The sequence below is a fragment of the Prosopis cineraria genome, unplaced genomic scaffold (genome assembly GCF_029017545.1).
Source record: "Prosopis cineraria cultivar Desert tree isolate PC_DT_omini unplaced genomic scaffold, ASM2901754v1 PC1, whole genome shotgun sequence".
Taxonomy (NCBI): Eukaryota; Viridiplantae; Streptophyta; class Magnoliopsida; order Fabales; family Fabaceae; genus Prosopis; species Prosopis cineraria.
In genome coordinates, this window is record NW_026555332.1 from 58,264,701 (window position 1) to 58,276,872 (window position 12,172).

The 12,172-nt window shown below is 35.2% G+C and overlaps 1 protein-coding gene across 2 annotated transcripts; it reads left to right on the forward strand.

Moving 5' to 3' along the window:
• The first annotated feature begins 7,988 nt into the window (after positions 1–7,988).
• LOC129318175 (transcription factor bHLH94-like) lies at positions 7,989–10,246 on the forward strand. Of its 2 annotated transcripts, XR_008595188.1 has the most exons (4): positions 7,989–8,547; positions 8,630–9,046; positions 9,129–9,360; positions 9,449–10,246. XR_008595188.1 is itself a non-coding variant. In XM_054962801.1 (3 exons), the coding sequence occupies exons 1-3, from the start codon at positions 8,104–8,106 to the stop codon at positions 9,222–9,224; spliced, it is 957 nt and encodes a 318-aa protein (XP_054818776.1). In that variant the 5' UTR covers positions 7,989–8,103; the 3' UTR covers positions 9,225–10,246. The 2 variants fall into 2 exon arrangements, 1 of the variants encoding a protein (XP_054818776.1); XM_054962801.1 differs by having other exon boundaries at positions 9,129–10,246.
• The last annotated feature ends 1,926 nt before the right edge of the window (positions 10,247–12,172 follow it).

Consider the following 12,172-nt stretch of genomic DNA (forward strand, 5'->3'; position numbering starts at 1 on the left):
TGCGAGAGACACATGCCCCCACGTAAACATGTCAATGTCAAAGAGAGGTGAAGGTGAAGGAACGTTGGTTGCAAAAAACAAAAACCACTTGTAATTTGAGAAGGTGGTTTTTCTGAGCAGCCGCTGTTTTTCATTCCTCCTACCTAGCAAATCTAGTATTGGGGTCCTGCTGGACGTGGAGGATTGTGTGATTTAGAATGCCCTGGCGTCACAAAGGTGCCACGTGTACGGTCCTAGATCCTCCATCTTGGTGCTTTTCCAAACGCGTCATGACAAAAGCCCTTTAAGTCCAATCCGAACCACAGTCCACCCCCCAATCTCTTTCCCAAATCGCCAAAAAGATCTCCTTGCTTGCCCTAACATAATTAGGCCCCCACATCTTGCCTTGTACATGCATGCATGCATGCATATCAGCTTTAGGGTTTTGAGTCCTGATTGCTTCACCTGCAGGGAAGCTTCATTATCGTTCACCAACCAATCACACCATGCCACGTACCACACCGCATCTGATCCGCCAGCTGCCTCTCTCCTTCATTCCTCCGGCTGGGAATTTGCTATATGTCTCCAAACAGAAACAACTGAAAGCTGGGCGTGGGTAATTTTACCTTTTTTCCCTTTAGGAATATAATTGATTTCAACTCTCGAACAAATACGGTTCCTTAGTTACCTGACATGATTTTTAAGAATGCTGTGAGAGGTAGCTAGGGGAGGGAAAGCGAAAACCAACAAGTTTGTACCTACCGGGTTTCTGTTTTCCAGCGACGCGCTGGAACATGCATAATGAAATTCTCGCATTACACGACTTGGCAGTGACTGTATGTTATAATTATGTTTTAGAAAATTGGACCAAGATTTGCCTGCGCCTGCAGGACATTCCAAAAGTCATTAGAAGAATTTGATTGGAGGCGAATGAGCTTTTTAATCCACTGTGATACATATCATAATGACTGAACAGATATATATTTGAGAATATAATTGTCTAAAAGAAGGTAGGTACGAGTTGTGTGGGCGGTCGTAAACAACCTTTTTGGCAGCAAAATGTTTTTGCCTGCACATAAGGATATACATTTTTGGGAAGAAAGTATTCTCCTTTTCTCTCGAAACTGATAATTCCCTGCTGAATTGGCTTCTCATAAAATTAATTGACCCGTGCATGTGGGTCTGGCCTGGTTTTATTGGTAGAACCCATGATTTTTCTAAACTGTAGGTTGAAATAAAGTCATTTTTCTATATGTGAAGCAGACCGCGATGGCTATCTCAATCTCTGTCCAATTTTTTTTCGAGTTAATTATTTAGAGAGCTGTGTTGAGGGAATAAAGCATTGATTATGCATGAGGACCCACCACAGCCAGGTTGTGCTTTCACATGATGAAAAAGTGATGTGTTTTGGTACCTCTTATCTCATTCATATATACTTTTTAATTTCACGGTTCCAGTGAAGTGAAAACAAAGCAAGGGATTTTAATTTTTCCTTATTGTTCTCTTGAAGGTGGTGAAACTGAAGGCCCTGAGAGCTAGGTCCACCCTTCGTGCGTGTGATGACATGAGAATTATTCTGAGATCTGAATGTCAGCAACAACTCTATCAGTTGCGTTTTCAGACTTCTCGCAATTAATTTCTGTTTTCTTTGAGTCCCTAAGATAACATCCTAGGGCAAACAATCACCAAAAACCCTAAACTACTTTTGAAAGGCTCGTTTCATGCTCTCATATATAGAAGTTGATAATATATATATATATATATATATATATAGCCAGATGAAAGATAAATCTTTTGTTGAAGGGTAATATGCGTGTTTGTGCGCGCGCGAGCGCGTGTAAAATAGCATGCTGGCCACTTGAAGACAATAATGCATACCACAAGATCCTGAAATTTTGGAACACTACATATGTATCAGTTTGGTTCAAGTAATTTATATAAACTAAGCAAAAACGCGTAATCATCTTAATTAATTGAGATATTCAGCCGTTTGTTTAGTTTGGAGTCGAACCATATACATTTGTACGCGAGTATTTTAATTTGTAGGCCTTTTTAATGTTTTGAAATTAAATGGAATAATGACATGTTTGTTACAGTAGTTGTTCGAAACCTTAAATATTATGATTTGTTCACGTGGCAGGGGTGAGCTGTGACACATTAAGATAAGATAGAAGAAGATTAAATTAAATAAGCGTTAAGTAATTGATGTGGCGATGTAATTACGTTGAAAGATTCCCACAAGGGACAAGGCCGAGTGTAGACCCCTGGGCACGGTGGGTGTTTCGTCCTTCTTCGGCAACAACAAATCAAAATGTGAATCCTTGAAAATAAAAGCCAGTCGATTGTTTCAGTCCACACATTTTAATCTGATATATGTACAGACAAAACTTCCAGTATCTTTAGCAAGATACGAATGAACCAAACCTTTTTCTCGTCGCAGTCTTCCAATTAATAATCGATTAATTAGCATTAATACACGACTTTCGCGGATAGATATTGATAATATTAATTCTTATACCTACCGCCTCCCTGGGAGACGACGCGGCATGCATATATCCATTTGAATACCAAGCTAAGCAAAATTAAACCACGAGCCTGCTTTGGCATTAACTTGATTGGACGTGATGGTGTGTAAAGTTGTAACCCAGAGCGGCTGCTCCGATGAATTTGCAGTTTGACTTCAGGATGAATAATAAATAAATGCTTGTTACAATGGCAAAATTGATGTTTAATGTTAAGATTTGTGTGCGTGTGTGTGTGTGTTAATTTTTTTACGGGGAATTTAAAATTTAAATCTTAATTGTGAGTGATGTAAAGTGTCTTTGACGTAAAGATGGACTAACAAATTAAATTGAGTGAACCAAAATATATATTCTTGACAAAATCTTTATATATCAATAAACTCATTAAATACATTTTATAATCTTACTTTTTTAATCAAAAATATCAACTTTAAAAAATAGCACCCATTTAATGCTTCATTTGTAAGAAAATATTAAAGAAAGATAACATATGTAAAGGTTAATATTAAAAAAATATTATTAATGAAATCTTATTTTTATTAAAATATCTTATATTTTAGAATATTGAATTTTTTTAAAAAATATCTTATAATTTAGAAAAGAGGTAGTAATTTTTATAACTTTTATATTCCCCTTTTTATTACTCCAAATATTTCTCTTTCGATAACTCCATTTCAAGAATATTGCTTCTGCGCGCAATTTCTAATTAATGACGACTTTGCGAAAGTCTTCATTCGTCTCCAGGCTCAAACCGGCCTAAACTCTAATTAATTGTCATAGCTTCAACCACATCCACTCTTAATTAATAATTATAATCGTTATTTAGTATGGATTTACCTACTCGGCATCTTTTATCCATTATGATTATATATGATCCTCCCTTTGAATTACTAACGGATCGGTGTTGATTATATAAGATCCTCCCTTTGAATTACTAACGGATCGGTGTTGATTATATAAGATCCCCTTGATGATATTAGCTTTTTTAAATTTTATATCTGTTTGCCATAGTCGCGTCCTAACAGTCTAACACCACTAGCTAATTATAGCTAATTACACGTTAAGTGCGTGGGCTTGGGTTCTTCTAATAATAAATAACCTTTCTACCGTGGCCGTGTGTGTTAATTGAACTTGAGCTTGAGCTTTTAGAATCCTACATTTATGATCTTCACATAAACTAAATTGATACATATTGGTTGAAAGTCAACAATCTTGTGCTGATTATTCCATTAATTATTGCTCATAATAGTGCATATATGTTAATTCATTTACAATTCCAGCAAATGCCACTCTCTCCAGTTTTCTATCCTTTTAAATCCGGAGTTATAATGTCCGATTATCTATTATGTGTATATATACATACCACCTTCTGCAAAATAAAAAGCAGGACTTTTTAACACACATCCGAATGGCTGAATTGTTTGCTTGTGCGAATAAGGCACATAGACAAGCATGTAGCATGCTAGCTTATTATAATATACTTCCTTCGTCTTAAATTATAAGGTACTTTTAAAAAATTTTTTTGTCCCAAAATGTAAGATATTTTAGATGGATTAAAGTTTCATTAAATGTACCAATTTCAATATTACTCTTTCTCTATCTATAGTTAATTTCTATCCCTTCTCTTTTCAATGTATTAAATGATGGGTAGTTTGAAAAGTTTGTATTTTTATTTTGAAAAGATAAAGTTGTTAAGTATATTTAATGAGGTTTATTAATATGTGAGATTTTGTCTAAAAGTGTCTTATAATTTGGGATAGAAGGAGTAGTATATAGTAATACTTATTAGCTATCGGCTCATCATCAGCATGTTTGTAGAGTTAAAATAAGAGTCGGACTTGGAGGATCGGGCTTGAAGGCCCTATTTAAATAAGAATTCAGGCTTTAAAAATTAATTTTTTTAAAGTAATCGAGCTTGAAGGCCTGACTCTATTAAGTCTTGTAGAAAATGGCTTAGGCCCGACTGCCCTTCAAGTCCTGTTATATTATTATTAATTTTTTTTTGTAAAACATGCATTTGAAGCTAAGGACTTGCTCGACTAAAGTTCTGATTCTACACACATTACATTATTATAAATTTTAATATATTCTAAAATTAATTTAATATAATTTAATAAATATCAATGTACAATATAAAATTTCTAATATTTTTTATTTTTCTATAATTGTTATATTTGTGTATTTATAAAAAAGGAACTATTTTTTAACAAAATTTAAATTTTTTTTAGTAGACTTCTAAATGTGTATTGTTTAATTTTTAAAAGATTATGAGAATCTTAATTTTTAAAAATATTTTAATTAATTTATAATGGTTAATTTTATTTTTATTTTTTTCAGAACAGGGCTTACGAGCCCGACCTTGAGCTCTTTAATAAGGGTCGAACTTCAAAAAATGAATAAAAAATAAAAAATTGGATTTAAAAGCTCAAGCCCTCATGGGCTGAGCCCACCCATTTTTCAACTCTATATGTTTGTGCTATGATTCTTTCACATCTATATAGTAATAAATATTCTCTACAGACTGAGCAAATTAAATGTCAGGGCATTGATCATTAATTTGTAGCTACAAGATAATTATTAATGCTTCGTGCTACCCGCAAATAAATCTCACAGTCGAAAAAAAAAAAAGAAGATGCCAATTAATTAAAAGGGTTTTTTTTCATATTCACAGCTCGACACGGCTGACTAAATATTTCAAATTTTGTTCATATTATGTTCTGATCGATCGCAAGGAATCCCATTAAATGATTAATCGAATTTTCCTCTTCTAATTTGTTGGCACGACACGTCCACATATTGGTGTGCATCTGCATAACATATGCTCCCATATTGTTGTCGTCGTGTCTGGAAACACAGCCAGAATAATGCATACAACTGTCTAGAAAGGGTTATTATTATATCCAATAATAACACTTAATTAATACTCCCGAGAGGCCCCGCTAGATGGACCACGATGACAGGGTTGCGTTATTTCTGATTCGCTACAGTACTAACCACATGATCAATATATATCTGCTATGACACCTGACACGGTGCGTCGTATAATTTGATTCTATTGTGTAGTATATAATTGTTGGTTGAGATCAATGTATAAATGAATAAATAATCAAAGGCTTAATCGGATAGTTTATCTTCAATTTACCTTTGCGTTTTTTATTGAAGTCAATCGGATGCCAGTTGGGTCTAACATTAATTTAATCAGAGGTTATCATCAGGTTAGTGAACACCAGCGATTTAAACTAGTAAATATTAATTAACAGGGTGCAAGGTGGCGGGCTTTAGTTACCCGATAAGTTAATTATTAGAAACATATATAGCCACAGGATTAAATTGGCATGTTTAATGAGCATATACGAATGGCTATAGGGAAGTAATTAGCTGACAAAGTTCTGGAAAGCACTCAAATGATGATTACACTCGGAGCTTTAAGTTTGACCCAAACTTTACACTCGAACACAGAGAAAGTGGAAGCAGTTGTTGATGATAAGTGTGAACCAGCATTGAGACGAGAAGGTGAAGTCAACTTAAGAGAAAAGCACTGCAGCTTTTGTGAAGCGGGGTGTTGTGGTTTAGATGTGCGAGTGTATCAAAATAGTCAAGCGAGAGGAACTCCAAGTGATGAATATCAAGGAGTGATCTTAAACTTGTAGTTGAACTTAGGAGAGAAGGCAGCTCATGCCCACACCAACAACCCAGCGTAGCAGAATAATTTTTAAAGACACCCTCAACGGGAGGTTTAGAAAGCAGGGTTAAATTCTCCATTTGAATTTAATTAAGAGTAATATAAGGGGTGTTTCCTGCAAATATTAGACTGCCAAAGTTTGATGCTGGTCAGTGCTCTGTCGATCTGGACTAAGATGTTAGACCTTTTTTCACTGTAGATGTCAGCCGTCCTGTCTTTTTTCATCTGTGTGCTGGATGTACTTCCTACCCTAATGTTTCCAAATCAAATGCCCATCTCTTTGTCCTTTCAGACCCATTCGTCGCAGTATATAAAGTAGACTAACATATACATATAGGACACTCTAGGAGCGAGCATCCATGTGCTTTATCTCGATCGATCACTCTCCATCAGTTTCATCTTAATCTGCTTGATTGCTTCCCAATACGCTGCCTTTTATATATATCTCACAAATTCTCATATTTTACTTTGATGCCTAGATACAACAAGTCAGGGATCCAGTGCCACGGCATTTAAGATATATGCAAGGGCGTGTGATTTAATTCGTTTTTCTTTGTCCACCACATTCCAGGAACATCTATATATATACACGCTGCGCCGAAAACACGTCGTGACAAAACGTGAGCTATGTATGGGATGATTAATTTATAATGCCAAATCATTTTATCAATGACTTCTCTTAGCAATGTTTGACGCGTCCGATCCACTTTATAGGTCACATTGTAAAAAGATAAAGTATTCAAAATAATGATATTTTATTTTAAATAAAATGACTTAACTATTTTTAAAGATTATGAGAGGGAGAAACAGAAAAATAATATTATATAATTTATTAACTTTTTGAGAGTTATGTTTGTAGTTTTATAAAATTTTATTTTTTATATTTTTATTATATTAATATTAATGAGGTTAGCAAAAATAATTTATAAATAGGAATGAAGGAAGTTTGACATGCAATTATCAGTACGTTTTGAAACCCATCTCCTTTTATCGAACTCGTCACTTACTATTCAAACTCCTGTATCCACCAACCACACACGCTAGCGGTCATCAGCAAGTGTTTTCAATATATATCAAATTATTCGGCTACAAAATTTATTTTCACATATAATAATATGCTTTTAAATTATACGCACACGTACTCACGAGGAGACCTTCACTGCCAACGGAAATTTCCTGCGTCTTGCACAAATAAATAATATGCTCTTCCGTTCAAAATTAAATAAATAATATGCTCTTGTATTCCGTTCGCTTTAGCGCGCATAACTGAAATCCTTCAAAGGAAGGCCACTTTATTTGTTGATAGCTTATAGGCATTTTTGTGTCAATTCAAAGTCGGCCATTAAATGTGGGCATTTATTTTAGCGAGTATTTAAATCTTAATTTATTATATATTGTGAGAGACCAACCTCTTTCACTATATACAACTCCCATTAGCGAAAGTCATTTTATTTGATTTAGCCAATGCACCTAGACAGTTTTTTGAATTCAAAGATAACAAACTTAAAGTCATACAGGTGATTAAAAAATATATGCACAGTTTTAACGCAAAGACAGAAGCATATATATCACATCTATTGCACGAATTTTAAAGAATGCATGAAGTTATATACAATTATTAGGCTAAGATATTAAAATTTACTAAGACTCATGTGTAAGGACTGTGATTATAATTGAGACGGTGAATCACTGGCATTGTTCACATTGATTTGAGTTAAATATAATAATTCACGGGAAGGAAGCACTGTGAAATTAATTGGGAGCTAGGAAGGGGTAAAGGGCTTTATAAACCCAAAAGATGGAGCTTTTCTATGATGTGCGAGTGTGAGGTGTAGGGCCCCTCTCCTTGAAAAGAACGTGCTTGTGTGCATTCTCACTTCGCTTCCCTCCGATCTCTTCCCCAAGGAGAGTTTAGTCGTCATGGTCCTCGAGGCTGTGGTCTATCCCCCCGACCCTCTCTCTTATGCCGTCAAAGACAATCTATACCCCTTTGGCTTGTTCCTCGACGACTCTCAGCAACATCATCCCTCTCTTGATTTTCTCCACAATAATCACCATCCTCATCTCCATGCTGCAGATTGGGACTGTTCATCCCCACCCCACTTCAGCCATGTTCCTCTCTCCAACCCTTCCTCCTCCGACCCCACCAATGCCGCCATTTCGCTCCCTACTCATCCCCACCTCCTGGATTCTGCTCCTGCTCCGGTCCGTCCCAAGCGCCGCAGACCCAAAACCCGAAAGAATCAGCAAGAAATTGAGAACCAGCGGATGACTCACATTGCCGTGGAGCGCAATCGGAGGAAACAAATGAATGACTATCTCTCCGTTCTTCGCTCTTTGATGCCTGACTCCTACGTCCAAAGGGTACTTTGTGTTAATTTCTCGAATCAACTGCCCGGGTCTTGTTTAATCAGTGTTTTAATGACCCGGAACTGCATTGGTGCAGGGTGACCAGGCTTCTATAATCGGAGGAGCTATTAACTTCGTGAAGGAGCTCGAGCAAAGGCTGCAATTCCTGGGTTCTCAGAAACAGACAGAGGGGACGTGGGAATCGAGTCCTCCTGCAGAGCTGCCTTTTTCCGAGTTCTTTGCATTTCCTCAGTACTCGGCTACGAGTTCCGGCAGGTGCGACAGTAATTCCGGGCCTGCGGGAGAGGGATCAGAGGTCGATGCGATTCAGTCCGGGATCGCCGATATAGAAGTGACGATGGTGGAGAGCCATGCAAATCTGAAGATAAGATCCCAGAAGCGACCCAAGCAGCTCCTCAAGATAGTCTCCGGCTTGCATAGCATGTGTCTCACCATCATGCACTTAAACGTCACCACCACCGCCCAGATTGTCCTCTATTGTCTCAGTGTTAAGGTGCGTGTGGTTTAATTTTCTTTAAGGAACATTGTTTGTTGTTAATCGAAATTAAATATGCACGGAAATTAATTTCATGCAGGTAGAAGATGATTGCAAGCTGTGTTCGGTGGATGACATAGCCGCGGCTCTCTTTCAGATGATGGACAGTATTCATCGGGAGGCACTGCTGTGCTAATTATTAATGAAGCTGCCACCCAATTTGAATTTAAATGACTCGACCTCTTTTTTCTTTGTTTTAGTCTTTTTAACCTCAAGACCTCGTGGTTCTTCATTGTTGTTTTCGATGTGGAACTAGAGCAGTACTGTAGTTGGTAATTATTGCAGCTCCTGTAACTGCTTTCGTTGATGGGCTCCATGGAGGAAGGTTTTTTGATTATTCCCCCTCACATATTATTGCAGTTTCACTGTCTTGCTACTTTTGCACTCTTTTTTCTCTGTGGTGGGGGTGGAGGAGCTTGGAGCCTATGAAACTCTGAGACATTCCCGGGTGTTTGATTATTTCCGCCCACCCTTGCTTTTGCTCAGTGGTAGGCCATATCTCAACCAAAACCAGCAGCCATGGTAATCTGAATTTTATTCTACACGACTTGAGCTTTCATTGTGGACTCCACTATCAAAACTGAATATATCTCCTAAGCTGCACTTCTTCAGATCCAGACCATAGTTAATTTCTTCTGCTATATATGATGAGATGAATAAAAGAAATGGTTGGGAAAATTGGAAGCTAGCATTGTGTACATATCGAGAAGACGGAAAGCTACGGTAGACTCGGCAGCGAAAGGTCAAAGGATTGTAAGAATGCAGGGAAAGCTGCGAAAAACAGCTTTTACAGGTCCACAATTCACGCAACAGAAACTGCTACCATCTTAACTCTCCTCGTTATCTGAATCACCAGTTCAATCATCCACAACAACAGGCTCATCGTTTCATTAATTTATCTGAATGTACGTATACGTGGAATTCTTTTTTCTTGTTTATTTCTGTGTCCGCTGCCATTTTGGGGCCGTGCGTCTTTTAAAAAAACTAAAACCCGAATCATTAGCGCATTGAAGGCTAAATAATGGTCCCCAGTTGAGTTGTACGGTGTTCGTTTTCGAATCCCTAGGTATTCAAAAAAGTTCATTTATTTTATCGGGTCGTCGTCCGGTTGTATTTATCTTCCGGATCAGAATGAAAACGATCAAGTTACATGTGCCTTGTTAATTGTTCCTTTTCAAAAAGGGTGGGGGGGGGGGGGGAGAACTTTATTTTGGGTTAATTTGGTGATGGGGAGGGTTGTGATGGTGAAAAAGTTTTTCCCTCATTGAGCCATAATTCTGTCCTCAACTTTTTCATATATGCTTTTCGAGATTAGAGCGAGTGAGCTGGATGATCAATTGCATGCGTAAAATTATATTTTACTCTAGTGATCATTGAATCGAGATGGATCTCATGTGAACTTTCACCTACTGAGTATATCTATCCATGAAAGAGATGGATTCTAAATTTAAATTAAAAATTCTACAAATAAATTTTAATTGAAATTATTTATTATAGGGTTTGTTTGGTTGAAAGGGAGAGAGAAAAACTCCAACTTACCAAAAAAAAAAGAAGGGAGCTCTTTGTTTGGTGAGGTGGAGGGCTTGCTCCCCTTCCTTCCAAAACGTCCCCCCAATTGGGGGATCCCTTCCTTTCCTCCAATCAAATTTAATCTTAAGGAATGAATATTATATTGAAGTTTGTTAGTATGTTTTTTTTGGGCCAAAGTTTTGTCAAGTATGTTGAATGGAGGAAAAAAAAATCACCCAACAGTCCAACACTCAACTTGACAGCCTGTTTGTATTGAACTGATAGTTGATTTTTTGGATTAAATGATCAATTTTAATAAAAATAATTCAAACAGTCAAAAAAATTGATAGTTAATTATTGAGCTAAAATCACGTTTTGAAATAAATTTTTAGAGGTTGTTTATAAATTCAATTTTATTTTTAAGTAATATATTTTATTTCTTAAATAAAGTTTAACAAATTTAATAATATTAAATACAACTTTATTAATAATTTAATTTTGAAAAGTAATATTTTTATAGTAATTTATATGACTAAAATTAATTTTAAAAAAATAGTATCCAATAGATTATATTATAATATAATTAATTAAAATTAAAATTAATCATGTCAATCAATTATGTCCAATTAAAATTCAAACGAGCCCTGAGAATAAGACGGAACATAGCTTGAGGCATTACTATCTTACTAGTGGTGGAGTTACATTATCATAAGAGTGGGTGGTAAATGCACCCTCTCATTTTAATCTTGTGTACCTTTTAAATTAAATAAAAAATATTTAGATTTAGAATCTTATTAAATATGTAATATTCTAATAATCAAAATAAGATATGAAAAGCCTATTTACATAAAATACCATATTAACATATTCAATATAATTTTAAAATAAAAAATGATAATCAATCTACTCATATTATTACAATCTTAATTTTAATATAATTTTTATTTTTTAAAATTATTAATTTTTTCATTAAATTATCTTGCTATTTGACTCCACCACTCAATAGCAGAGCTATAAATATGTGTGTGGGAGGCAAATGCACCTGCACACATGGAGAAAATTGCATATATGGTATGTTATCATTACAATATTGCACCCCTAAATTTAGAATTTTGAACTCTCTAGATTTGATGAAAAATATTTGGGTTTGAAAATTTTTTAAATAAATGATATTTCAATTCATATTCCATAAATTTAAACCAAAAAAATTATACTCATTAGAAATGGATTAAGAGTTTTTTATTTTATATTCCCTCCATTAAAAAATATAAAGTATTTTTAATTAAATCTTGCTCTTCAATAAAGTAATTACATACTTTCAAACTAATTTTATATTTTTATATTTACTCCTATTAAACATCTTACAATAAATATAAAGTCATCATCAATAGGAGTACTTTAAAAAAAAGACGATAATTACACTCGAAAGAATAAAAATGCCTTATATTTTTTAACATCTAACTCTTCAAAAAATGTCTTATATTTTTGAACGGAGGGAGTAATAAAATTCAAGGAAAACAAATTAAGTCATCCTTTTGGCAACAGTTTTCAACACATTTTTGTCCAAACAAATCC

Coding starts and splice junctions, on each gene's coding strand:
- LOC129318175 (XM_054962801.1), top strand. CDS start 8,104: ATGGTCCTCGAGGCTGTGGTCTATCCCCCCGACCCTCTCTCTTATGCC. Junction 8,548..8,629: donor CTGACTCCTACGTCCAAAGG/GTACTTTGTGTT, acceptor GCATTGGTGCAG/GGTGACCAGGCTTCTATAAT. Junction 9,047..9,128: donor TCTATTGTCTCAGTGTTAAG/GTGCGTGTGGTT, acceptor AATTTCATGCAG/GTAGAAGATGATTGCAAGCT.